The sequence below is a fragment of the Protopterus annectens genome, chromosome 3.part1, assembly GCF_019279795.1.
Source record: "Protopterus annectens isolate FY-2018-M chromosome 3.part1, PAN1.0, whole genome shotgun sequence".
Classification (NCBI taxonomy): Eukaryota; Metazoa; Chordata; order Ceratodontiformes; family Protopteridae; genus Protopterus; species Protopterus annectens.
This window is the reverse complement of record NC_056732.1, coordinates 84,052,394-84,080,321: the sequence shown is the minus strand read 5'-3', so window position 1 is coordinate 84,080,321 and position 27,928 is coordinate 84,052,394. Positions and strand designations below refer to the sequence as shown.

The window sequence follows — 27,928 nt, the reverse complement described above, 5'->3', positions numbered from 1 at the left end:
TGGTATTAGTTATGATCCTTCAAGACAATACACTGGCTGCCTTCACATCACGAATATTTATAAATGCACAGAACAGGTATGCACAGAAAAATGAACTCTAAGCAACAGAATGGGTGAAGAGAAATTCCATGAATATGTCTGCAATAAGATGCTCTAAAAAACAGACCTTAAACCTCAAAAAGCCCACTCAGAAAGTCTTTGTAGAAGTCATGTATGAGATTCTAGAATGTGGTGGCCAGTCTTCTGAAATATAAATTTAAAATAAAATAGAAACAAGGCAAAGAACAACGTATATCAGATGCACAAGTAAAGTACATTTACCAGAGAAGCATGAATTGCTAGAAAAACTAGAAATTCCATAGGTAATAGCAAAGTCACAAATCACAAAAAAAAGTGAAAGAGTTCAGGTATGTACTGGCATAAACTTAAAAATATATTAAACTTGCTTGAAGAAAGAATCATAAATAAGACAATTCAGTCTGGCAGTTAACACAGATGATTGAAACTCTATGCTGTTATTGAACTATTTTCAGTAGATTTGATTCCTTCCACTTCATTTGCTTACTGTGTAACCCTGAGCAAATCCCTTAACCAGATAATGCTACCAAGTTGATCCTGTAAAGGGACTCTTGAGTCTAATGGGTTTACATGGTTAATAGCTGAAAAAAAATGTTCTCTAGAAAGATATGATCTGTGTCCAAGGTTTAATAACAAAAATAAAAGTTCCCAATAATCTTGAGATAATGAGAACTTAAAAGGAGATGAGTCATACCAGTGAATAAAAAGTAGAAAGAATGAACAAGTAGTACGGAGGTATACCATATTCAGTGAAGACTATAACAACAATGCAGATGCAGAAATAATACCATCCTCCTTTCCAAAAGATTATAGAATCAAGTAATAAAATTGCTTCAGTTCAAATAAGCCATGTTACATGTGTAAGCTGTTCTTGCAGCTTGTCTGAAATGATGAAACTGACAAGACTCAGTGAATCCAAGTCTGATTAGTGCATTAAAGTTAATATTTCATAACAGAAGATATCTGGTATTGTCACATCTGACAATGGTCTGAAACACAAAGAGTGAGCTAATTCCCTTATGGAGCAAGCATTAAAGTGTTTTGAAAATGTCATTGCTAAGGCTATAAAATGGATGTAATGGCATGCTAAGGTCATAAGAGGGAGCTCTTTGCTAGCATTTCACCAGCTTGTAAAACATGTACATATTAATATATATTTTTTAACCATGGTGCAGCGGTTAGCATTTCTGCCTCACAGCAAGAGGTTCTCTGGTTCGATTCTCGGCTGTGGTGCCTTCTGTGTGGAGTCTGCATGTCCTCCCTGTGGTCGTGTGGGTTTCCTCCGGGTGATCTGGTTTCCTCCCACATCCGAAATACATGCAGTAGGTGGATTGGACACTCTGAATTGGCCCTAGGTGTGAGTGTGTGCATGTGTGTGCCTTCTGTGGAAGGTTGGGCGCCGGGCTGGCAACTCGACACCGTAAAACCTCACTGCCAATCATGAGCGGACAGATGATCCGCTGTGGCGACCCCTAACAGGGAAAAAGCCGAAAAAAGAAGAAGAAGAAGAAGAAGAACCATGCATTTTAGGTTTCATGCAAAAACACTATTATAACTGTTTAAATATTGTTTTAACTAGAGAAATGTATGTTTTTGCAGCTGCGTATCTAAGATGTTTTTTGTCAGTATGTTTTTTATAACAGTTTTTAAATGGCTTTTTAACAGCATTTAACATGTTTTATTTTAACTTATTATATTACTAATTTTACTGTTTTAATTGAATAATGAGAGGGGAGTAAATGTTGGGTTAATGTCTTTTGTCTGCATCTGATGAAGTCTGTACACAAGGGACAAAAACGCAGTGTCATTTGTGAGGTGTTTATGTGTTGGTTTTTTTATTATTAAAATTTTGGCATTAAAGCTGTGGACTGCTGTTTTCCATCTTTCCAGGGTACTTGTTTGGATTTTGTTATTGGTGATGTTTTGGTGCCTTATATACAGTGTTTTATCGAGTTTTTCAATATAATACATTTATTTTCATACTCTTTTGTTGCAGCAGTAGGTGGACTGGAATCACGGGATCCAATTTTCGGCCACAAACTAGTTATAAAATATTAGTACTAAAAGTAGTGTATATAAACTATATGAGATATGCATGTATAAGAACTGTAACTGTGTTCTATTTGTCCTGATGAAAGTATACATTTAAATAGTTCAATTTTATGTACATTTAGAATTGTTATGTGAATGTTTTATTAATGTTTTAGGCAATTATGGGAACATTATTGATGGTATATCTCATGGTGGTCCAAGTAAGAAGAAACCACAAGACAACATCGATATTGAGAGTGGTCCTCTGCTTCACGGAGGAGAATCAGAAGGAATAGGTGATGCATCTGCTTCCTGCAAATCCACCACCAGTCCAGAGAAGCCAGTTATTACAGAAGGAAACAGGTAGCATATACATCTGTTTCCTAAATGTACTGATGTTAAAATATTCAGTGGATGACAATGAATTTTCAAGCACATAACCAGCAGGCATATTGTAAGCGGAGATGAAAAATGCAATTTTTTGATACTGTCCATTTTTAATTAAAAATTCTCATTTAATAAATGTGAATGAGTAATAAAAAGGGTCTTGAAATATGAATATTCTACTGTCATGAAAGTAGCTTGTTCATTTATTTTTATTTATTTATTAGACTTGTTTACCATGATTTTCTGACTGGGACATTAAGGACATTTTTTAGCAGATGCCTACTGAGAAAAGCCCCAAACAAATAAAAATAATAGTATGGATGTCTAGGTTTATTATTAGATATGCATAATGTTAATTAATAATGACATTTAGAATAACAATGCAAATTAAGGAAATGAAGGAAGAAAATATATAGGTTAACAAAACAGTTTGAAATCACTAGACTATGGGAAGGAGAAACCAATGTTAACAAATGTGTTTCAAAACATTACTAAATTATAAAATAACTGAAATGATAAATGTAGTGTTTATTATCTCAAACAGGAGTAATTCAAGAAAATTAAAAAATAGATAGAATTAGGGGAAGGGATAAAAAAGGTGATGAATGGGAGATAAATAATTAGAATGAAATCAGCTAAGATACCAGGGTTACTATATGAAGGTAGTGAAAAGAAAGGTTTCCAGTATGCAAGAGGAGGTATGAATACACAGGGAGAATGTGAGAGAGTTAAGAGTGAAAGTGGTATGACAGAGCATAAAACAAATACTTCATTTGGGGTGATTTAATGAGAGAAAGGTAGATAATGTACATTGATGAGGAACGAGGGTTGGATTAAAGGGAATAATCTTTTGGACAGAGTTATTATTGTTAAATTAATGGATAGTAATATTAATATTAAGGTGTTAATGGAAATTAATGTTGCCTGGGGAGGTATCATAGGAACAAAGCCTGTTGTTAAGTAGATGATCTTTCAGTTTATCATAGGTGGAATATATAAATCCATTCTATAGTTCTGAGACATAAATGAAATAACCAAAATCCCAAAATGAGTTAAATAATTTTGTAGCAAGAAATTGGTTTGCGTCTATAGATTGAAGAGGTCTTGCAGGAGTGTGCCATTTTAAGAGAGGCTTAAGGGAAGGGCATTTATTGGGAAAGAAAAGGATGTTATGAGTTACTGTTAACTGTATGTAACTTAAGTAGTTAACTAGTTTTGACAATTTAAACCAATGTAATTGTTTAAGGGATAAACAGTGATGGATGGAGTTGGGCATTTATTATCAAAATTTGCAATTTTGTTGAAGCATTATTCTCATTTACAAACCGTTGTTGTGCTAATCTTAACAAGGATGGGAGAAACATAGAGTAATCCTGAAAAGAGAAAGCGGTGTTTTTTTTATTTATTTATTTTTTTGAGAATATGTAGCGAGAAGGTAAGAAGTTCTACAGGCAAACATTTTGCTGTGTTTTCTTTCCAACATTTTGAATATGTGCATGGAATTGAGGTGGTATTTTATGGCAACACCTAGAAGTTTAGTTTTGGAGACTGTTTCTAGCTCAACACTTTGAAAGGAGGTTATTGCAAAATGTACATTACTGTGTACACTGGACATAGGAATAAGGGTTTATGATAAGTTGGGAACATGTAAACCAGCTCTTCATTAAAATACTGTGATTATCCAACCCACAAATTTCCCACTGGAAGAAGACCCATGACACGTCAAGTCTATATAAGCGATACCATACTATCCATTTTTTACTTTCTTGCATTCAGAATTGACTCCTGTTAACTTACACTGCACAACTGTCTTTTATAGTATATTCCAGTTTCGTATAGCTTCCCCTGAAAAGTAAGATTTCCTCAGATCTAAACTGAACTATTCTCATTCCAGATGCCATCCACATAAAAGTCTCCTCCTATGGCCTTCTTCACCTCTTCTCTACCCATTTGTTTTCAGATATTGACTTGCTTGTAAATCATACCTACCTGTTCCCTTATCTTTTCTGAAGTATAAGTGGCTGACTTTCCATGTCTCTTTTTTGCATCTCAGGCCTTCTATCCTCATAGCCATTTTAGTGAAGCCAGATTGCAAGTGTTGTACCAGCCCAGTTTCTCACTGACAACATGGCCTCCAGAGCAGTACATAGCACTTGATTGTGGGCTTACTAGTGGAATTTATTCCCTGCACAGTACATTCTAGCATCTTTGTCTATCACTACTGCTCAGACACACTGAAGAGTACAATTTGGCTTAGGAGGGCTTATTTCTCTTTAGTCCTTGTCATCCAGAGTCCCACTAAATGTCCCATCATAAAAATGAATCTTTCCAGCCTTCCACATTTCCTTCCACATTCTCCGAGATGCATAAACTTGCATTTTTTGACTTAGCTCAAAGTTTCCACCTATTTACGATCAGTGCACACTGCCATAGTTGTCTCTGGGAAGTAGCTCACCATTTGACACTACTATACCAGTCACTTTATCACCAGTATACATACTATCAACTTGGTTATGGTGAGCATTACAGCATGAATCATGGAAGGTTAGTAAGGCAGTTTGTCAACTATCTGTGTTCAAAATGCAATTGTTCAGTCACATGGAGTGAAATCTAGTGAACATGTTTCATCATAAAAGCCTTTTTCACTCTGTGATCACATCAAAACATAAATACTTTCCTTTTATAAGATATGCCAATCATACAGTCGATTGCTTAATGTTAAATGTGCACACGCGCATGTGTGTGTGTGTGTGTGTGTGTATGTCATAAGAGAGTAGCCAGTGTGGTGAAACAGTAAATTATGTAATAAAATCTATATCATGAGATATAAAGACACTTTGTTAAGCAATCTTGTTTTGTGTTACTACAATTTTGGGTAGGTGCTGCTGTATTATTTATGACTGAATGTTTTCATAAACTGAGAACACATTCCTTTTTATTGTATCTCACTCCCTAGTACCAGACCAAAGTCCTTGTAAAACTAAGTATTGCCGTTTGAATGTGTTCTTTGTTATAGCTGTGAGATCACTGATACTGATGTGTTTTTACCCACTGGGTTAGGCTCTCTCATTCCCACAATGCACTACTTTTCCACAGAAGATAACATTATATTAACTCTCCATTTTCTTTGAGATGTTCTGTTCATTCCCTTAAAGTGACAGTGTTCTGAAGTAATGCTTAATTTATAGTGTATACAGGGTTTCAATAACATCGTTCCAGTGGCAATCTTTGGTTGAGGAACTTTATTCTATAATATTGGAATGTATTGTGTAATGCATCTGTCACATGTTTTCCTGCTATTCGTATTTGCTTTTTTAATATTATGCTCCCCTATTTGGCATTGTCTCCTGCAACATTTTACTCACGGTCTTTCAAAGATAAGTAGATCAGATATTGTTTTATAAACCAGGGAATTAACAATCTAAAAACAACAAAATATAATGACAATTCTTGAAGCTTTTCTAAATAAAGTTTTCAGGCCCTATGATTTTTTTCAGCATGAAACTAACTTTTCAAGTCCTTTAAGTTAAGTGTGGCATAGTAAGACAGATTGACACAGAGTAGCACACTGACCTCTCTTAAGTATCTAGACATGTGTTTTATAACTTCATGGTCCACAGAATATACCATTCTTACTTTGCTAGTTATACACTGGTCATTCCTTTGAAATTGCTGTCTACAATCCTCATCCATAAGTCTTCATTGTTTGCTATAATAGTGTCCCTCCAATCCTTGGTATTTTGATAAGCCCAAGTCTTCATCTGTCTGGCAATGTAGCTCAGTAGTCTGCTGCCATCTCATCTCTGACTGGTTTGATCACGTTAGGTGTTCTAAGGAATGTGGCTCAGCTGTCTGCTGCACTCTCATCTGTGGCTGGTTTGATCATGTTAGGTGTCTAAGGAATGTGGCTCAGTAGTCTGCTGTCATCTCATCTGTGGATGGTTTGATCACATTAGGTGTTCTAAGGAATGTGGTTCAGTAGTCTGGTGTCATTTCATCTGTAGCTGGTATGATCGTGTTAGGTGTTCTAAGGCAGTGTAGCAACTGCCTTATGCTTATCAACTATTCACTAGTTCTACCAGTGGATAGTTCAACTTGACAGAGATGTAAGTATTTTAAGAAACATGGAGGAAGACCTCTTGGAGCAACCCACTATCATTAGTCATTATACCTCAACAACCCCACATCAATCGCAACATGCCACTAGGCTCATAATTTATGCTGAGGCTCTAGCCCACAAGGCAGCATCTACTCATTCTTCACACATGCACATACTGTAAATCCACACAGCTCACCAAGAGTCACCAGGAAAGCAGACGTAAGTCCATAAGATCCCCTAATGCTGTTCCTGCTTAGAAAAATGGTTTAGTCATGGGTGCCGCTATATTTAGGAATACAGTCTCCACATTTATCAGACTGGACACAAACAGGGTGACTGCGAACTGTTTGTCTGCTGCTAGGATCTGGCATGTCACAAGGGCTCTAGTTCCCCTTAAACAAGACAAACAAGACTATTACTTAGTTGCCCATTTGGGGGCAAATGTCTTGAGGCACTACACCCAGAGAGATATGCAGAGAGGCATGATGGAACATACAAGGCATGTGTTAAGAGGCAGGAAGATACTAGCCTTGAGTAGTATCTTACCTTCTGCTAGAATGATGCCTAGATACCAAGACAAGATAACTGGCTTTAAAACTAGGCTAAGTAATTGGTATCATTTTAATGGGCTCCAGTATGTGTCAGCCTGAAATGTGATGGTAGATAAGCCTTCCTGTTTTTCTACGGGTAGCTTACACCTCTCATACCATGGCTTCTGCATAATGGATAAAGCTGTTTCTGCCACCATAGTGCCTTTTTAGGCAGTGTCCTCCTGCTGAACATTCCTACATGACAAACTCAACTCCAGTTCAGACAACATTACAGTGGCACTACTCAATCCTAGGAGTCTAAATGGGCCATTCTGCACTGCAAACACATTCATATTTCTGTAGTTTCTGAGATATGGTTTTAATGCAATAACAGTAAACCCTCTGTACCAGGGTATAATACTTATTATTCCTTCAGGTCTTTGGGTAACCATGGGGGAGTATCTGTGTTTGTCAGAAATGCTATAATCTCACATCAAATTACTTATAACCTATTTTGCAGCTTCTGGAGATCCAAATCACCAGTAACAAATATGACTATTACTTCATTGCTAGGTACAGTTCTCTTATTAATGTCCCCCAAAAAACACGGGAATTACCTTAACACCATTGAGGAGTTAAATATCAAACCAAACACTCCTTGCTAGGAGGTTTCAATTATCCAAACATTAATTGGCATACCTGCACCACTAAAATGGGAATATTCAGCATTTCCAGGATTTTGTTAATGCAAGTGCTGTAGAGCATGTTGTAACACTGTCCAGTAGAGGCTCTAACATCTTTGAACTGGTTCTTAACAAACTAGCTCCTGCCTGTACTCGACCATGTATCTCCGCATCTCAAGTTCTTACTCTCTGTTAGGCCTAGTGGTACCACCTCACCATCCGATGAGGCCATCTTTAGGGACTTCACCAGGACAAACCAACTTCTGCTTGTAGAAGACCTATGCTAAGTTCTCAACAATCCCCTGCAAATGGACCCAACTGAGAGGGCCAGCAAACTCACCTCTGACGTTTATCAGTAATGAAATTGCTGTGTAGAAAAATCAGTACCTGGCCACCCTAAACATGATAGATAATTCAGGAATAAACCTCTGGTAGAACTCCTGTATTAGTAAAATGTTTAACAAAAGAAGGACAATTATGAAAATTTATAAGAAATCTCCATCTCTTTATCTCAGGACCACACAGAAACCTGCCAGCAAGGAACTTAAGTATTCTATTAAAAAATATAAAGCAGAGCATGAGCTTAAAGTCACTACAGATTATCAATGGAAACTACAAATCTTTCTTCCATTACATCAAAAAATTACGAAATAATGCAGCAATGAACAATCATCTGTGATGATATTGGTTTAAGTATGTAAGAGCAAATGTTCATTTGAGGGATTGTTCTTTTTTCCTTGTTTTTCAGCCTTTTGGCTGTTTTCCATGTGAGACTACTTTACAGCAGGTTCTGGGAATTTGCCCTTATCCTGCTGCTGTGTGAACTCAGAGATGGAATATATAATCAGCAGGAGATGTGAATAGGGTGCAAGGGTGCTTGCCTCCTTTGTTCATTTTAGATTCCGTCTAAAATGATTGTTCTTTTTTTCATTTACTGTTTGAAGCGTTTACTGTTTTTGTTATGATAGAATCAATGATATCACATATTTCAGTTTCAAGAATATAGCCAATATATTAGCATACACATTTAGTGATAAGGTTACTCAACCTACCCACACTGCTGTCTCAGTATCCCTGAAATTCCTTGTCAAAGTCTAAAAATAATACTTTCATGGGACCAGACACCATACCAGGTTACATTCTCATCAGTGCCAAGTACTTACTATCTGAGCCTCTACTTAAACTTTTTAACTTTGGCTTATTCACAGAGTTGTTGTCTGATGCCTGGATAATAGCCACTGTGACTCCCCATAATCAAAGCTGGTCCCTTTAGAAAGCCAAGCAAATTCTCAACCCATCAGCCTCATCAGCTTTCTATGTAAAGCCATGGAACATATCACAGCAACTCATTTATGCAGACAAAGAAAACTTAACCGAGCTAGACATCAGTCAGTTTGGTTTTGTGATGGCCACGTCCTGTCTCCTGTAACTAATAAGCTTCACTGAAAAGGTTACAGAGGCTATGGACAGTGGTCACTCAGTGCACATTGCTTATTTTGGTCTGACCAAAGCTTTTGGCACTATTCCCTATGATGGAATTAAAAAAAAAGAAATTAACAACCAGCGCAATCCCCTAAGCTATCTGCTGACTTGCAATTCAGCTAACTGACAGATTCTAGCTGATGAAAATTGCTGACACCCTCTCTGAACATAAAATTGTAACTAGTTGGTACCACAGTGTTGTGCCCTCTCCAGTTTGGCATATATTATGCAGACATCCTGTCTGATATCCATGAAGTGTGATATACTAATTTTGCTGGTGACTGCAAGCTGGAAACTGTTACTGCTCATACACTGATACTAAACAGCACCTGCAAGACTGGAATATGCACGTACCTGTTGCACTGAAAATGGTTTCAAGTTAAATACAAACAAGCACAACACAGTAGTCTTCAATAAAAAATTATTTTACTACCCCATATGTTATAAATAGCACTTGTCTTCAGACAGACATGGTCATAACAGACCTGGGTACTTATGTAGATATTTCTCTTTCATTCAATCATCATGTTTCCATCATTGTCAGGAAATCTCTGGCCCGTTTAATTTTCAGGGGAACATCTTCAAGATCCAAACATATCATCTTGCCTCTGAACTCTTCCCTTATCAGACCTATCACAAAATGCAATGCCCCATTTAGTATGTATAAATCAAAGTATACTGCTCAACTAAAAAGGCCCTAAACATACCTTACAAAGAAAGCCAAATACCATAAATCTTTCAACTATCTCGATAGATTACTATAACTTTCATTATCCTCAGTGGCATTCGTGCTGCTCTTAGGTGACCTTTGTCTCACTTTTTGAGTCATGAAAGATCCAATCCTATATGACCTTTGCTTTCTTTGCAAAACCAGTGGCTCTACAAACATGCACATTAGAAACCTAGATATACACAAAATTAAACAGAACTTGTCTGAGAGATTCCCAGCCTATAGAATAAGTTACCACTGTAGGTCAAACAAAGCCCTTTTTTGACTACCATTAATGACTGAATGGGTAGAAACACATACACCAAGACTTTCATGTACAGCTCTGCTTGGTTGTGTAGGTAAACCCTAATAAGTGCTTGAAAAGAGAGGCACAATCTTTTCATAGGGTATTTGTAGGTAAGTACTAGACTAGCTGCCTAGTGAGACATTTAAGCCCAGACAATTTCCTTCAGAGGTGAGAAACAAACCTTGTACATTGTGTTTGTGAGGTAAACACCTTGACTATTATGCAACCCCAACCCTTAAATGTGGTCATTCAGTGTTGTATGTGGCTAAGCATCTTATTTTCCTTGTGATTTCTTGCTTAGTGTTTTTCCAATGTTCCTATTTCAGTGTATCTCTGAGCATCTTGCTTCTCTACAGATGAACAGTATGTGACTGCAAACTAGGTCATATAATTGTTCAATAAAAGATGCAAAATTACTCCAGGAATATTACCTCCGAATGGCATAATTAAAAACTTCTGATTTGCTGGCCTTCATCCTTCAGGAATCCAAACGCATCTGTCATATAACAGACTATTAATCATTGCCTTCTCACAAAAAGTACTTCTAATAAATCATCTTATTTGCATTAACTGTGTTTGTCTACATTCACATTCCATCTAAGTTAATGTACTACTATTAATTACTTCAGTAATTTACTTCTTTCCATACAAAATTGCTTCTACATGGTAATCTTTGCCCTTGATATTCCTTTGAATTCAAAAGGCATGAATGTGAATCTAGATAAATATTGGCACTTATGGAATCTATGGAGGGTCACAAATAATGTCTTGTAACAAACAATATTGTCATTACAGAGTAATACCAGAGTAACTCTGGCACACCCTCTATGTATAACTTCCCTGATAAACTCAAATTTAACAGTCACTAGCAACTCCAAGTCTAAGATGATCAAACCTGCCATTTTAATCCCCTAGTGATTTTCCATGTCGTCAGTCAGCTTGGCAATTAAAACTTTTCAACGCTTTAGTTCTTACCATCCTCTTATAATTTTGTGCACCAGTTAGATATTCCAGATGTCCTTTCTTGATTACATTGCTGACAGCACTGGAAAATGGCCCCATGCTTTTAAATGTTTTGGAGGAATTCTTTGCTATCTTTCAGCCATTCAGACAATTCTTGTCATTTATGGCGAGATCCTTTCTTATTATACTTTTATAATTAAATGTTTTTCCTTTTATAGGTTATATTTACTTTCTGTTTCCTCCCCTGTTGAGCCTAGCAAGTCTTTATCACAGGACAAATGTTTAAGTTGTTTTGAATTTGATAGTTTTTTTTTTTTTTTAATTCCACTTTCTTTACTATTGTGGTCTTGGTAATTGTTGAAACATTTGAAAATAGTGGTTCAAAAAATGCACAATTTGTCATCGGCCAATTCCTGTGCATGACCACCATACTCTATGCTTAAGCTGCTTGGGAACTCAGTATTTATTAGCAGAATACAACATTTGTGCTAGTTCATACAAGCAGAACTTAAGGGGGCAAAGCTTTTCTGTTTTGTTTGCATTGCTGACAGAACTGTAAAAAGGACCCAGGCTCTTTAGCCTTTTTGAAGACTTTTCATCACTATCATCCAGCCATTTAAGCAATTTATGTAATTAATGAGCTCCGTCCTTGTAATATGCTTTTGTGTTAAAGATACCTTTCTTTTTTCTTTATTTTTTATTAGGTTTAGTGTCTATCTCTTTCCCATGTTTAACTGTTATTGTTTGGGCATTTTTGAAGCTATGGAGAATACAGGTTTCAAAAAAGACTACAAATAGTGGTCACAGAATTTCATTGCAAGACCATAATATCCTGTGCATGTCTTGTTTGGAAGATTAACATTTGGTAGCAAATGCAGCTTTTATGTTAGATTTGAAAAGCACACCTTAAAGAACCACCAACAAGTTGTTATTATAATTATATTAATAGGACTGTTGGATAAGGTCAGGACAGAGTAACATAAATCTTCAGTTACTGCAGATTTTCAGCATCCCAAGGATGAATCTATTTCCCCTACTACTATGATGAGATCATACAAATCATCGTCTTGCTTAAGCTGAAGTGTCTCCTGTGGTAATGTCTGACATGGAACCAGCTGCTATTATTAAGGATTAGTTATTCAGCCTCTTCAGATATTTAGGCATTGATTTTCTCTCCTTTATTTGATGTTGTATAGTCAGACTAACTTTTCCCTGCTCTGGGAATTTTTATTTCATGTGTTCCCATCAAGGTGTTTCTGTTGACATTGACTGTTCCAAGATGATGGAGGCATTGTTGCAGACCTGGAAGAAGATGGGCTTACTTTTGCCCTGTTCTGCTTTCAGATCAGACAGGGATTCCATTCTGCATACCACATCTTGGCTTCTTTCTCATCAGCTCCTGTCTCAGTACTACTTACTCAAGAAACTTGTAGCCTCCAGCCATAGTTGTTACTTGTATTAATTGATATTGTGGAAATGGCTGTATCCAATCCAGCTGGTCCATTGCTCATTGTGTCTTTGGAGTCAGTCACACAATTGATGCCGAAAAACCTAAACAGTAATGCAAATGCTGTCAATAGTTCCTTCAGCCTGGATTCTCAAGGTCACCAGTGTTATTGCTGACTCATTTGAAGCCACTTCGACCATCAGCATCATCAATCTTTAAGCCTTCTGTATCAAGAGTATCAATGTCATGGCCTGTAATGGGTGATCTGTCAGTATAAGGTCCTCACATACTATCGCACTATGAGTTTGCAGCCTCTGGGTATTCCAGAGCCAAAGGAGCAGAAAGCCTCAATTTACAAACATATCTGTCTTTATAATTCTTCATCCTCATAAGATCCCCTTCAAAAAAATCTAAGAAGTGTAGATATAAGAGGAAACATCTGAAATCTCATTTAGAGTCTCCCAGGCAGGTTAGTGACACCATTAGTGAGGATAATTTTCCACTCGTCCCCTGATGACCCCAGGTTTGGAGAAATTCTTGAACTTATGTAAAAGTAAAGAGGTTGACCAACTCACATTCTTAACCTTCAGAGAAGGCTCTTTAGAAGGCTTTCATTTCTCTCATTATGACTTCTTGTGTAATGCCCCTGGATGACTTTCTTAACCATCTGGGAGGTTTTGATGGACCACATTTTGGTTGACTTGATTTGGAGAAGATCAGAGTATATTATCCAACTGTCTTTTATCTGGGGATCTCTTGTAACAACACACCATTGTAGATTCTGTTATTGAAGAATTCCATAAGAAGTCAACCCTTGAAAATCTAGCAATCCACCCTACAAACAAGAACACTGATGCTCTGGATCATGAAAAGCATGTGAGTACATATTCAACTTTTACCTTTAAAATGCTTAGTTTCTTGACTCATATGATGAGGTTCTTGTAGGATCTTTCAAGTAAACTCCAAAACTCAGAAGAATAGTTGCCTGATAATCTGGAATTCCTGAAGATGCAAATGACTTCCCAAGCATCAACCACAATATCAGTCTTAAATTTATATGTACATCTTGTGGAACATTCAGAAGAATAGCATGGAGTAGTCAGCTTCAACAAGCCTGGGTGAAACTGGGAGACTTCACAAAAATGTTTAATGTGTCCTTTCTAACTGTCCCTTTTAAGGGCTTTGACCTTTTTAGGCTGCTGGCCAAAGAGACACTCCAATATAATGACAGGGGTGCCAACACCTTCACTGCTGTGGGAGTATGCTTTAGGCACTATATAAAACCTTTGCTAAGAATCAGAAAAACCCTAAGCAAATGTGGTTTGTGCATATCTCCCAGAAGGAGCAGAAAAAGCAGTCAAGGAAGGGACAACATGGCCATGATTTCCTTTAAAATGGACATTTGCCCAGAGGAAGAAACCATCAGCTGTGTAATGTGTTATGAGACTTCCCATCTGCTGGACAATTCCATCAGAATCCCTTAAGGCTTCCCGACTGTCTAACTATGGAGGCAGTTGGGGGTGGTCTGTTCTTCTATTTTCATGAATGATGGACCAGTACATTGGTCCAATGGCTCAGGACCTTAATTACCCAATGGCTGTAAAATAACCCTTCCATTACCTGACATCCAGCCCCATCAAAGAAAAATGGACAGAAAATAGCCATCAGTCTTCTACAAAAGACAGACATTCAAGAGGCTTCACTTAATCAGTAAGGATATGGGTATTAGTCAATATTCTTTTTTGTTCTGTAGAAACAAAGGATCTTAGAACTATCTTATTGCTATAGTTTAAATCAGTTTATTTCCAAGATCAGTCAATATGGTCTCATTGCAAATGACAGTCTTTACATAGCCAAGGGAGACTGGATGTGCTCTACACATCCAAGATGCTAACTTACACATCAAAATAACCAAGACATTTCTAAGATAACAGGACATTCATTGTAATTGAGTCTTATGATAATTTATGTATTAACAGTGCCCACCCTTAGACTGTTGTCTGTCTCAAGGTATGCTAGCCCAGTCCAGCCTTAGGTGTATTTATGAATACCCACCCAAACATCCAGGAACTGTTTTAAAGGAAGATAGTATATTACACTGCTTAATGTGCAGGGAAAGTCTGTTTCATAGGTGAGGAAGATACTGTGTGATAAATCTGTCTCTCCATCATGTTTTATTTATCGTCTACAGAAGGTTTATTTTTTGTTTTTAGTATTAGTGAGTTTACTTGATTTGTGGTGATACAAGAGATCCAGCTCCACAGCACAGATCTCCCTTCAAGAGTCAATTAGATACTGAATGAAGAGGAAGTGTTTCCAGTCTATTCTGGTAACTAAGGATTTTTCAGACCAGTGATTTTCCTAGGAATCTCTGAGGTATTTCTAATTGTTTGATATGTCTAGTGGTTTCTATGCCAAAGGGAGCATTTTTAACCTATAATTGGCCTAATTAGTGCTGAATATAAGTGGGGCATGGCTTCTTTAGATCTGGATGATATTTCTTTGACAATTAACTGCTCTAAGTAGAATGACTTCCTGATGACTGTTGATATGTAATTATCAAAGGAGAGGGAATTATCAGCTCATGTTTAAAGCTCCCTAACAACATTGTCATTATGAAGTGAGGTATTGTCTATACTACATGCTGGGAGGGTTGCCCACCAAATGTAATAATATTGCATTTTTTGCAATTAATTTGAGCCTATTTTAGTACACCAGTTATGTATAAATGTAAGTTCTTGATGAAGTGTTTGGGTGTCAGAAAGGAACCTGATAAAGGCCCCCAGTCTGCAAATTTTATTAGTCAGAAATCTTGAATCATGGTCTGGAAATCATAAAAGTAAATGAGCAAAAGAGAGAAGGATTTGTAAGTACGCTTTGTTTCAGATGCTAACTTAAGTTTATGGGCTACTTTAATAGACCTAATAGCATTTTTGTCAGTTTGTAGTAATGTCATATTATCCTTGATATGAGGGTCTTTTGATCTGCTGTATACTTTAAGGAGTTATTTCTCAAAAAAACAAAAGTGTATTTTATTTAAGAGTTAATTTATGTTGGGGGGCCACTATGGTTTGTTTTTAAGTTTCCCATTATATTTAAATCTGGTTGAGGCTGCTAGTTCTAAACATTTATCTAAGTGAGCATAGAAATCCTTTGTGAAGTTTCCTGCTGTTTTAATGTTGAATCTGATGCTACCATAAGTGAATATTGAAAGTTCATCATAAAACTTCATTAGGACAGTATGTTTGAGATCCTTGAATTCTGTCATATTGATTTCACATGGCTAAGAGAGCTATGATCTGAATTAACCAGAGAATAGTAGATGAAGAAGCAGTATTCTTTAGGAGCAGGTCGAGAATGTTTTATCCTTCTGTGGGTTTGCTAACAATCTGGTCCAGGGAATTTTTGTTTACTAAATCTGAGAACCTTTGAACATAACCTGCTTTGGAGGTATAGGTGCTCAAGTTTACTGAGGCATAGTTAAAGTCTTCTAAAATAATGAAATACTTGTTTATAGGGCATTCATTGAGTACACTGAAGAATTTACATGAGTTTTGGGGAACACTGAGAGTGTCCTCTAACAGGATAAAAGCTGATAGTTGGTCCCATTTGGTGTAACTGGAGTTCATTGAGTTCAGTTTGTAGATCTCTGGGAGACTTTCTGAGACTGATATGATCCTTAACAAGTAAAGAAACACCATTGCTGTTGCCATTGTGTCTGAAGGTATAATAGCCACAAAATGCAGATATGGAGAGAAGACTTTTTGACATTTAAATCAGGTTTCTGTAATTACACAGATATGGATGCATTCTAAATCCAGTAAAGTCTCAAGCTTAGGCAGTTTGTTGTTGAAACTTCTGACATTGATCAAAGACACCTAAATGTGATCCTATTTTAAATATAATATGTTAGTTACTCTGGGATGGTCATTAGCTAAACTCTGCCTAAAAAAGCACTCTGGGGGCAGAAGAGGATTCAGCCAGTAAGCAGAAGTCTTGGAATGAGAGGTGCAGGTCATCCTTTGCAAAGCAAGTCAGACTGTTGCACATCACATCCAATGCAGTCACAGTCTAGATCACCTTGGAATGATGACAACTACTTAGCCAACAACTGAACCCATTTATCTTTCCCTTAGACCTGGTCATCTTTATAGGTTCATAGTTTCATAAGTGTTTACTAAGCTAACAACCACACGGGCCTTTTTAAGCCTAGCCATTCATCCCAAATCTCTGACAAGTTCTGATACCCTTGATAAGTGTAAGCATGGGTCTGGGAGATGAGCCACTTACAGGTTACCTGTTTGCATCAGAAACATAGGTGCCAAACCAGGGATGAATTTCCAGTTCAACATCCAATTGTTCAAGTTGCACTTGAATTGGATTAGGGAGGAACTCTGCTTCACATGGATGGGGGAGCCTATTCCATAGATGGGGTAGTCTCTGGGATACATACTTATCTCCCCAGCAGGTCCTATTTATATCACAGGCAAGGTTTAAATCTTTAGACTGGGTAATTCTGGTGCTGTTGTTTTGTGGATATGCAGGTGATCCATCATAGTGGGGTCTGACAATGCCCTGTATGCCAGGCATAGATCTCCCCTCAAAAGCCTGTAGGAGACAGAATACAGGGATAGGGCCTTGAGGTGGTCTGCATAGGACATATTACTTACGCCCTGTATTTTTTAGTGGGGAACCTCTGTGGATGTTCCACATGTTAGATATACCTGGTTAGGTACATACCAAAGGGGGCATTGTACTCAATGATAGGTCTGATGAATGCCGAATACAGTGGAACAATGACTTCCTTGGACTTAGATGCCATACCTTTGTATATAGGTTGTGCAACATAGATTGATTTCCTCACCACTGTTGACATGTTCATAGGTTCAGAGGTAGGTACTAGGCTATCTGCCCTAGGGCATTTATAAGCCTAGCCAGAATGTTGACTTTCGCCTCCCTTTTAGACTAGTTCCTGAGCCTCTGTCCAGCAGGGCCAAAGAAGTGATCCCAGGAGTAAATTTACGATTCCCTATCCACTCATCAAGATTTCTCTTGAAGAGGGTCAGCGAGGGGCTCTGTCAAACATGGACTGGGATTCTATTCCAGAGCAAGGGAAGCCTTTGGGATATGAATCTATCCCTCCAGCATGTCCTGTTTATTGTTGTGCTAAGGTTTAAATCCCTGGAGCGTGTAGTTCTAATGGAACTGGTTTTTTTGATGTGGAGCATGTCCAACAGTTCCGGGTTAGACATGGCCTTGAATGTCAGGCAGAGGTCGCCTCTGAGTAAGCGGTAAGCAACTGAGTAGAGTTGGAGCTTCTTTAGTCGAGCTGCATAGGGCATCTTTTTGAGGCCCACAATCCTCGTGGTGAAGTATTTTTGAGGTCTCTCCAGTTGTTGCAGGTGTCGGGTAAGGTACATCCCAATGGGGCATTGTACTCAATTATGGACCTGATGAGCGATGAGTAGAGGGGCACAATGACCTCTCTTGATCTAGATGTGAACCCTTTTGTGATTAGGTAAGCTATATAGAAGGTTTTTCTAACCACTTTTTGGCAATGTGATTGTCAAAGGAGAGGCTACTATCTACTTGGGTCCCCAGATCCCTAATTACTTCTTCGGTACTTAGTGGATTACCTCCTATGTGGTAGTTTGTGGGCACTTTGTTTTTCCCAAAGGGGATGACTATGCACTTTTTGGCATTTAGCTTGAGACCATGGTTCTGACATCGGGTATCCATCTCCATAAGGCCCTTCTGGAGGATGCTTGTGTCAGCTGGAGAGTCTATTATGGCTCCCAGTTTGCAATCATCTACGAACTTGGTAAGCCACAGTCCTCCCGTGTTTGCCTGTACCTCAGAGAAGTAAATACAGAACAAGAGGGTTCCCAGGACTGAGCTCTGTGGGACACCACTTGTAACCGGTTTAGAGTCGGACATGGCACTCATGACTCTGACCATGTGAGTTCTATCCCTGAGCCAGTTTGCAACCCATCTTGTGACATATGGGTTAATATTTAAGCTAGTAAGCTTATTTATGATGCCAGAGTGGGGTATTGTGTCGAAGGCCTTTGCGAGGTCCAGGTAGGCTGTGTGGACTACCTTTCCCTCATCTGTGGCTTTGGTAACTGTTTTGAAGAAGTCGATTAGGTTTAAGAGGCAAGATCTGCCTTTAACAAAGCCAAATTGAGTAGGGTCCAGTGTTTGGAGGTTCTGAATGTCTTTGTTTATGAGATCCATGATGCGCTCCATAGCCTTGCAGACCAGGCTAGTCAGGCTTATAGGGCGATAGTTCCCAGGATCCGTTGTGGCTCCACCTTTGTAAAGCGGGATCACTGTTGCTGTATGCCATTCTTTGGGTACATAACCTGTGGTAAGGCTGAGTTGGAACAGTGAATTTATGTGAGGGTTTAGTTCATTTTAGAGCTCTTGTAAGATACAACCGTGTCCCATTGATGCTGTGTTTTTTACTTTGGAGAGGGCTGCTTTCACCTGTGTGTCTGTGATGTCTGGGGAATTGCATTCTTCTGGGATAGACACTGGCTATTTTTGGGGGGAAGGGGGGTAAAGTTTGCACTGAACCTGTCCGCCAGGATGTTGGCAATGTCAGTGGGTTCAGTGTATTTTGTGCCATTTTGCACCAGCTCAGAGCATATCTGAGAGTTGTCACCCAGATTCTTGACGTAGCTAAAGAATGCCTTGTGATTATCTTTAGAGTCTTTGGCGATTTTTCTTTCAAAGCTAGCCTTTGATGATTTTATGAGGGATCAAAGTTTCTTACTAGTACTGATCAGGGATGCCTTCCCTTTTTGGGATTTTGCCTTTTCATGTAATAGTTTCCTCCTTCTGTTGTATAGCTTATTTATGGCCGGGGTCCACCAGACTAGTCTCCTGTTTTTGGAGGAGTGAGTCTTGGTTTTACTTGGGATGGCATGATCCATGCATTCCTGTAGGTGCTCATAGAGTGCAATTGTAAAGGATTCTGTGGTTTGGGTAGCATTTTCCATATGCCTGGGGGCTTTGAAACTTTCCACCTCGGTCTTGAGAAGTGTGAAGTTTGCTTTTGAGAAATTTTTCACAGTGGTTTCCTTGGCTGGGGGTGGGGTCGGGATGTGGATGTCCATTGTGATTAGTTTAAGGTCTGATCTTACCAATGAGGGGTTTACCTCTAGTATGGAACATTTAGCCCCCATGTTGGTGATGACCAAGTCCAATATGTTGTCCCCTCTTGTGGGAGTGGTGACCAGTTGTTCCAAGGCATTTGAGTTTATAAACTCAAGGAACCGTTGGGCAAAATAGTTGGGGCTTGAGTAGTTTTCTCAGTCAATGTTTGGGAGTTGAAGTCCCCCAATATCATGGTGCTTGGTGAGATCTTCATATTTTCCAATGTTCTCAGGAATGCCGAGTGGGGGTCCTGAGTCAGGGTGGGTGATCTGTAGTAGGCTACAAACTGAAAAGCAGTTTTACCTACTGTTAGTTGCACATGGATGGTCTCCGCTGCCTAGTGCAGTGCCACTAACCTGGGGATGTGGGTATCCTTGATGAAGATGGATACTCCCCCGCCTTTAGTATTTTGGTCCAAGTTCTGGGGCCGAAAAGAATGGTATGAGTTGAATCCTGGTAATGCTGGGGTGCTCTCTGGAGCCTTGAACCAGGTTTCTCTTACTGCACAGATATCGATTTTCTCCATACTGAGGAGTGCCTGGAGTGTGTGCATCTTGAGGTTTAGACTTCTGCCATTGAGTAGCATTACCCTTAGTTTTTTGTTTCTGGTATTGTCTATGGAGGTAGGTTTGTCTTTTGAGCCTTGCCTAAAAAAGGCACTATGGGGGTGGCAAGAGCCTTTGCCAGTATTAGAAAGCCTAAGGGTGACAGGTGCAAGCCGTCCCTAGCGAAGCAACATGGCTTGTCGAGCATGTCAACCCAGGCTGGCAGACACTGGATCCCCTTAGAATGACACCAATAGGTTAGCCAATTGTTAAAATTGATCATTTTGTCTTTATACTGTGACATCATTCTTGGTGAGGGTAAGATGCTACTCTGGGTCAGGGTCATTCCGGCCTGGGCTACTCGATCAGAGAGCTCCTCTATGTCTCTTTTCATGTAGTCCAGGGAGGTATGTCTCAGGTCATTCACACCAACATGGACAATGACAGAGTCATATTTGTACCTGCTGTGGAGTGACCTGAGTGCTTGTGTTATGTGGCGGATCCTGGCACCCGACAGGCAGCTTACAGTGACCTTCTCCTTGTTCAGTCTGGTGAGTGGGAAGTCAGTGTGCCTGACAATAGAGTCTCCAATTAATAGTGTATTAGGTGTGTTATTTAGCCTTGGGGGCTGCAACTGCGTGGCACACTGACTTTGTGAAGTATGTGATACGTGAAGGTTGTTGTGTGGTAGTGGTTACTTGGATGTCTGCTTTGGAGGTCTCTGTTGTTATGTGATGATCAAAGGCTAGATTACTATCCATGTGTGTCCCTATGTCCCTGACTACTGGGTCAACTCTAAGGGGTGTGCTGTCAATATGATGGTTACCAGGGATGGATGGCTTCCCAAAGGATATTATTATGCATTTCTTGGCATTTAGTTTTAGTTCATGACTCTGACACCAGTTGTTTGCCTGTGTCAGTCCCTCCTGTAGAACATTTGTGTCATTTTGAGATTCAATGACAGCTCCTAATTTGCAATCATCTGCAAATTTAGTCAGCCAGAGACCAGTGACATTAGCCTTGACTTCTGAGAAGTAAATGCCAAAAAGGAGCGGTCCAAGGACTGATCCATGAGGGACTCCACTTGTGACTGGCCTTTTTGTAGTGGTGGACTCCCCAATTCTAACTTCCTGGGTCTTGTCTGTGAGTGCGTTGGCTGTCCACTGGGTGAAATATGGGTTTGTACCTAATCTCTTGAGTTTGTCAACAATGCCTGAGTGGGGTATTGTGACAAATGCCGTCACCAGGTCAAGGTAGGTAGGCAGTGTGAATTATTTTGCCCTCATCCATTGCTTTGGTGACCTTCTCAAAGACGTCCACCAGGTTGAGTAGGCATGATCTGCCCTTGATGAAACCAAACTGGGTTGGGTCCAGTGTCTGGAGGTTTACTATATCTCTGTTGATCATCTCCATGATAATTCTTTACATGGCTTTACATATAAGACTAGTGAGACTTATGAGTCTTTAGTTTCCAAAGTCTGTAGATGGCCCACTTTTGTGCAGAGGGATGACTGTTGCCTTTCCCCATTCATGAGGCACAGAGCCTGTTTGGAGGCTACAGTTAAAAGTGATTCCAGAGGCCCTGGTAGGTCATGTTTCATGCTATTTAGAAGGCATTCTGGGATATTGTCGGGGCCCATTGATGCAGTGTTCTTCATCTTAGAGAGAGCATTAAGGACCTGTTCCCTAGTGATAGTAGAGGGAGTTATATTTGATGATATTTGCTGAGGGAAGGTTGAGGGACAGAGAGGAGTAAAGTTGGAGCTGAATTTATCAGCCAGGAGGTTTGCTATATATTCTGGCTCAGCATAGGTGGCTCCGTTTACAATGAGCTCTGCACACAATTGTGTATTGCCGTTGAGGTTGTGGACATAGCTAAAGAATGCTTTGTGGTTGTGCTTGGTCTGGGAGGCCAGTCCTACCTCGAATTTGGCTTTGGTAGACTTTATTTGTCCTCTGAGTTGTTTGTTTAGTTTAATGAGAGTGCTTTTTTTCCTGCTGGGTGCTGCACTTCCTAATTTTTGCCATGATTTTCTTCCTCCGGTTATACATCCGATTGATTTTGTGATTCTACCAGGGTGGCTTGTTCTATGAGTTAGTTCTGTACTTCTTCCTGTTTGGTACAGCTGCCAATATGCAACTATTAACATGCTTGTAAAGGGTTTCTGTGATCAGTTCTGCATATGCAGAAGTATTCGCAGAGTTTATAGGGGCTTGAAATTTTGCCAGGTTCTCCACTTTCTTGGAGGAGGAAGGTTTCTCTTCAGGATCAGAGTGCTGCCTGCATTTGTAAAATGCATGGAGATTTCTAACATGTCTCTATGTATTTTCATCAGGGTTTTAAGTCCCAAATGGTTCATCTCCCTTCTCCCCCATAGACCAACACAATAGTCTTATTATTTAGGTGAAAGAGTCTTAGGATCCTTTGAGCTGTCAGAGATCCTGGCACCTAAAAAGCAACTAAACATCATGCTGGCTTTGCCCAACCAACTAACTGAAAAATTGGCGTGCATTCAAATAACTTCATTGATCACTAAAACATGTTTGTTTGTCTAGTGTACTAGATTTGAAATCATTTAATTCATGTTGACTCTTTACTGAAAGTGTGCCTGAAGGTGATGTATTGGACTTTCACTGTGGCCTAGTGTTTATGGGTCTAGGTATCTAGGAGACTTTATTAAGGATTATATTATAGCTTCAGCATCAGATATTCAGTGTAGGCTGGTGAAAAGTGTGATGGAGGTATATGTTGCTGACAGCCCATGATTTTTTCACGAGATTGAGGCTTCAGTATATGTTAAATTTGTTGCATTTCTCACAAAAAAAATCAGTGTTAAGTAAGAGAGCATTATCTTTGGTCATAGGACACTGCACCTACTGACAATATCAAGTGCTATCTGTGAAGCTGGCAACAGAAAGGTCAGGCTGGCCTTACAGTTTAGTCAGCTGATTCAGGGAATTAATCAGAATTACACAGAGCACACGTGTAGCTGTCTAGGCTACATTGTGGAGGAATACAACTGTGAGTATTTTCTTGTGGATGAGTGCATTGCCTAACACAGTTACTATGTGTAACTTGTTTGTCTTTTCGACTTTTTCCCGGTAAGGGGTCGCCACAGCGGAACTCCGGTCCGCTAATGATTGGCAGTAGACTTTTACGAAACGCCAAGGTGCCAGCTCGATGTCCAACCTTCAACGAAGGCACACCCATTTACGCACGCATGTCTTTCGAACGCTACCCAACCACGGAGAGGACATGCAGACTCCACACAGAAAGCACTCCCAAGCCACGCCGAGAATCGAACGGGAGAATCTCTTGCTGTGAGGTAACAACGCTACCGCCGTACCACTGCGGCTACCATAGAGTTACTATGTGTAACTAAATGAAGTAATTTAGGTTAAGTTGCCTAGGATACACTCCCTAACACACACTAACTTTATGTAAATGATGTACATGAAATAACTGAAGTTAAGTTTGCAATTGTGACAATGAGCAGCCGAGTCACTAAGAAACTGTAAAGCATGTACAACATAGAGCAGCTGAGGGCTGCTAGAGGCTGCTTGCAAGACACAAGGTGCGCAATATGGCTTGTTTTGCAATTGCTGATGGCTGGCTGCACTTGTAAGTATCATTAGTTTCTTTAACTGATGCGATTTATGAGGAAGGGTAGTACGAAGACAGATATGGATTAAGATGTCTCCTATGGAAAGCACAGCACCTTGCAAATGGTATTAATTTATAACAACAATGAAATCAGCTTTGAAATCTCAAGTGAGCACACTTGCCAATAGCAAACAACATTCTTCAGGGTTCTACAAGAATCAGAAAATTAGAAATGCCTTAGTTCTCTGTATATTTTGACTAGAGTAAACCAAAAGCAATTCTTATGAGGGTTTTTGCACTTCTAGGTAGAAAGCAGTCATTATCAGTTTTAGGCCTCTTCAATTTAGTTTCACCACATCCCCCAGTGTGTTCAGAGACTATAGGGAGCAATAATATTGTCCTATGTAGATGACTGCCTCCTGGCTGTACCAGCACTGGAGTATCCACTGGAAGCAAAGAACTCTTTACTGATAATGTTTCGATCCCTAGGCCTGATGGTGAGTGCTTTGAAGTTACAGCTGAACTCCTCATAAAATCTTACAGTCATCAGATGCATCTTAAATACAGTCAGTTGCAGAGTCAGTTTATCTCAAGGGAGAATTCTACCATGAGAACACCGAACATGATCCTTCAAAAATCTTCAGTACAGGCTTACATGTATTTTTAAGCAGTAGGGCCAGTAGCAACCAACATTTTCTTAGTTCCTCATGACAAGATCCACAGGAGAATTCTGCAATGAACCATACAAATTTAATTGTATCAAATCTCAGATTGTTTCACCTTGCAGGACAGGATTTCCAAATCTTCCTAAATTCACCTCTGTTGGTGAAAACGCATAGAAAATCTGATAATCTCTCGTATTGTCTGGCCTCACAGTGATCATCACCATGACACCTCAACCGTGAGCTGGGAAGACATTATCAGGGCAGGACAGTTAAGGGAGTATGATAACAGCAGGAGGCTAAACTGCACATAAATGTGTGGTAACAACAGGAGGCTAAACTGCACATAAATATGTGGTAACAACAGGAGGCTAAACTGCACATAAATATGTGGTAACAACAGGAGGCTAAACTGCACATAAATATGTGGTAACAACAGGAGGTTAAACTGCACATAAATATGTGGTAACAACAGGAGGCTAAACTGCACATAAATGTGTGGTAACAACAGGAGGTTAAACTGCACATAAATGTGTGGTAACAACAGGAGGCTAAACTGCACATAAATGTGTGGTAACAACAGGAGGCTAAACTGCACATAAATGTGTGGTAACAACAGGAGGTTAAACTGCACATAAATGTGTGGTAACAACAGGAGGTTAAACTGCACATAAATGTGTTGGAGATGACATAGGTACTCCTTACCCCACAAACATTTCAGGAATTTATCCTGTAAGGTTATCTTGTCATTCACATGCATAATATGGGCATGATATGGTTTACAAATAAGCAGGGAGGAATTAGATTATATCCTCTCTGCAGAGATGCCATGCAAGTATGAGAATGGGCTATATTAATGAACTGCTTAACAGGTCATATCTTACATCAAGCCAATTCTTGGGTAGCAACTTCAGTTGTCATCTCTGATGCTACATGAGATGTTCTTAAGCTTGTCAGCTGCACAGAAAATCATGCAGTGCTGGGGAAGCCATGATATGATCTGTTTGCATCCTTGACCAACTCCAATTGCAGCAACTTCATTTTTCTTAACCCATTTCCAGGACAGTAGTCTAGGGATGCTGTAGTCCAAAATTAAACCTTGGGACTACTGTATGCCATTTCTGTCTTAATTCTGATTCCCAAGTTCATATAGAATTCAAAATGAAACAAATCCAGGATAACTTTCATAAATTGTTTTGGCCTCAGCAAATTTCATTCCCTCTCTTGTGGTCTCATTTTCTGTAAAGGCCTCTGCATCTATGATTGCTCATATTCCTGTTCAGTTACCTGCCTCGGACGCCTCAGCTAGACCTTTATTTACTCAGCCTAACTAGATGGTTTATCCACTTTCACTGGTGGTCAGGGATGCTGCTTACCCTCTCAGTATCATCAAAATGCTTATTTCTTCGCAAAGGCCTAATATGAAAATTTACAAGGAAAGTGCCATAGCTTTGCAGTATAAGCAGCTTGCCAGTGCTTCAATTTCTTTTTAGCTTCTATTTTAGCTGTTTTGGATTACTTGTCTAAAAACTTCATTTCTTGTCCTAATTACACATCATCCAAAATACAGTACTTAACTATATTCACTTTACACCAAGGATTCCAAGAGAGGAGGTTTCTCTTAGGTTTTATCGTCTTTTTAGAGGCATTTTTCCCTACTAGGCCACCATGAAAATGCCCACTGCATTCATGGAACCTAACTTTTGTGTTGCAAATAATAGCCTGCTCTAGTGCATAGGGGGATAAATATTTGACTAAGCCCAGACAACTTATGTTGGATTAGCAGCTTAGATATCTGCTATAGTAGGCAGGGGGGATGGGAGGCACAGCCTCTGATAGAGCAAATAGGGAGGATGGTAGGCCCATCCTCTGATAGAGCAGGTAGGGAGGATGGCAGACACAGCTTCTGATAGAGCAGGGGAGAGAATGGCAGGCCCATCCTTGGAGAAGGATGAGATGCAGATGGCTTATATTGTTGTGATCACTTGGAGAAGGGGTATTAATGCAATAACAGCCTTTAGGCTAACAAGGAATATTCTTGGTTGCACACATTAGCTTGGATGTGCTGAAATGTGCACTTGCACTAGGAGTGCATTATCGTTCTATGTGATAATGCTGAGTGCACCTCCCCCAGCACAGTGGGTGAGGTTATACCATTATAAATGCTCTCATTCCTAAGATGCTGGCAAGGGGACAAAGTACTCTCATGGTTGCCTGAATGATGAACCCCCCCCCCTCTGGAGGTGGAATCCCTTTGCTGGGCAACAAATGTACCATTTCCAACTAGGTGGAGACTTAATGGCCAACAGGCACAGGGGCAAAAAATATATAACTTGTGATCATTTGCAACTAAAATCAGAATCACATGTGAGGTACTTATCTGGGAAGACCCTCTTTTTGGTGGTAATTACTCCAAATAGAATAATACCTAAGACTCAGACTTAATGCATTGATTGTCCCTAGCTATTATAGGTTCATGGGGTTATATATGATTACTTGGCTAATGGAGTCCTGTGGGTCCTTTTTAAGTCTAGAGTTGTCTCTCAAATGTATATGGTAGGTTTATACCCTGGGGTTGTTTTATGGGGTATATGTAGGCTTAGGCATGTGTGGTCAAGCATTTACAGGCTGCCTCTATCTGTTAGAGACGTAGGCACCAGACCAGGCATCAATTTCCAGTTCCCTATCCACTAGTCCAAGTTATGCTTAAATTGTGTTGGTGAAGAGTTCTGGTGGGATGGGAAGCCTGTTCCAGAAAAGAGATATTCTCTGAGACACACACCTGTCCCTCCAGTATGCTTTATTTATGTTGAAGTTGAACTTTAGGACCTTAGATCAGGTAATTCTGATGCTATTTGTTTTACATATTTACAACATGTCCATCGGCATGGGATTGGGGATACTTATTAGGCCAGGCATAGATCACCTTTCAGCAGCCTGCCAGATACTAAGAACAGGGACAGGGCTTTGAGATAGTCCGGGTAGGACATATTGTTTACACCCTGTATTCTTTTTATGAGAAACCTATGTGGATGCTCCAGTTGTGCCATATCCCTAGTCAGGTACATGGCAAGGGAGGCATTGTACGCAATGACTGCTTTGATGAGGCCCAAGTACAGGGGAATAATGACATCCTTGGACCTATATGCCATATCCTTGCTTATAAGTTACACAACATAAAATGATTTCCTTACCACCATAGATACATGATGGTCAAAGGCCAAGTTGCTGTGTTCCCAG

General features: G+C 39.5%; 1 protein-coding gene across 2 annotated transcripts in view; it reads left to right on the top strand.

Moving 5' to 3' along the window:
• Nucleotides 1-27,928, top strand: part of LOC122798011 (fer-1-like protein 6) — a 1,810,759-nt gene that overhangs the window by 692,176 nt on the left and 1,090,655 nt on the right. For both annotated transcript variants that reach the window (XM_044066595.1, XM_044066597.1), the window contains exon 13: nt 2,286-2,472. In XM_044066595.1, coding sequence (XP_043922530.1) covers nt 2,286-2,472 — 187 coding nt within the window. The remainder of the gene's footprint in view (nt 1-2,285; nt 2,473-27,928) is intronic.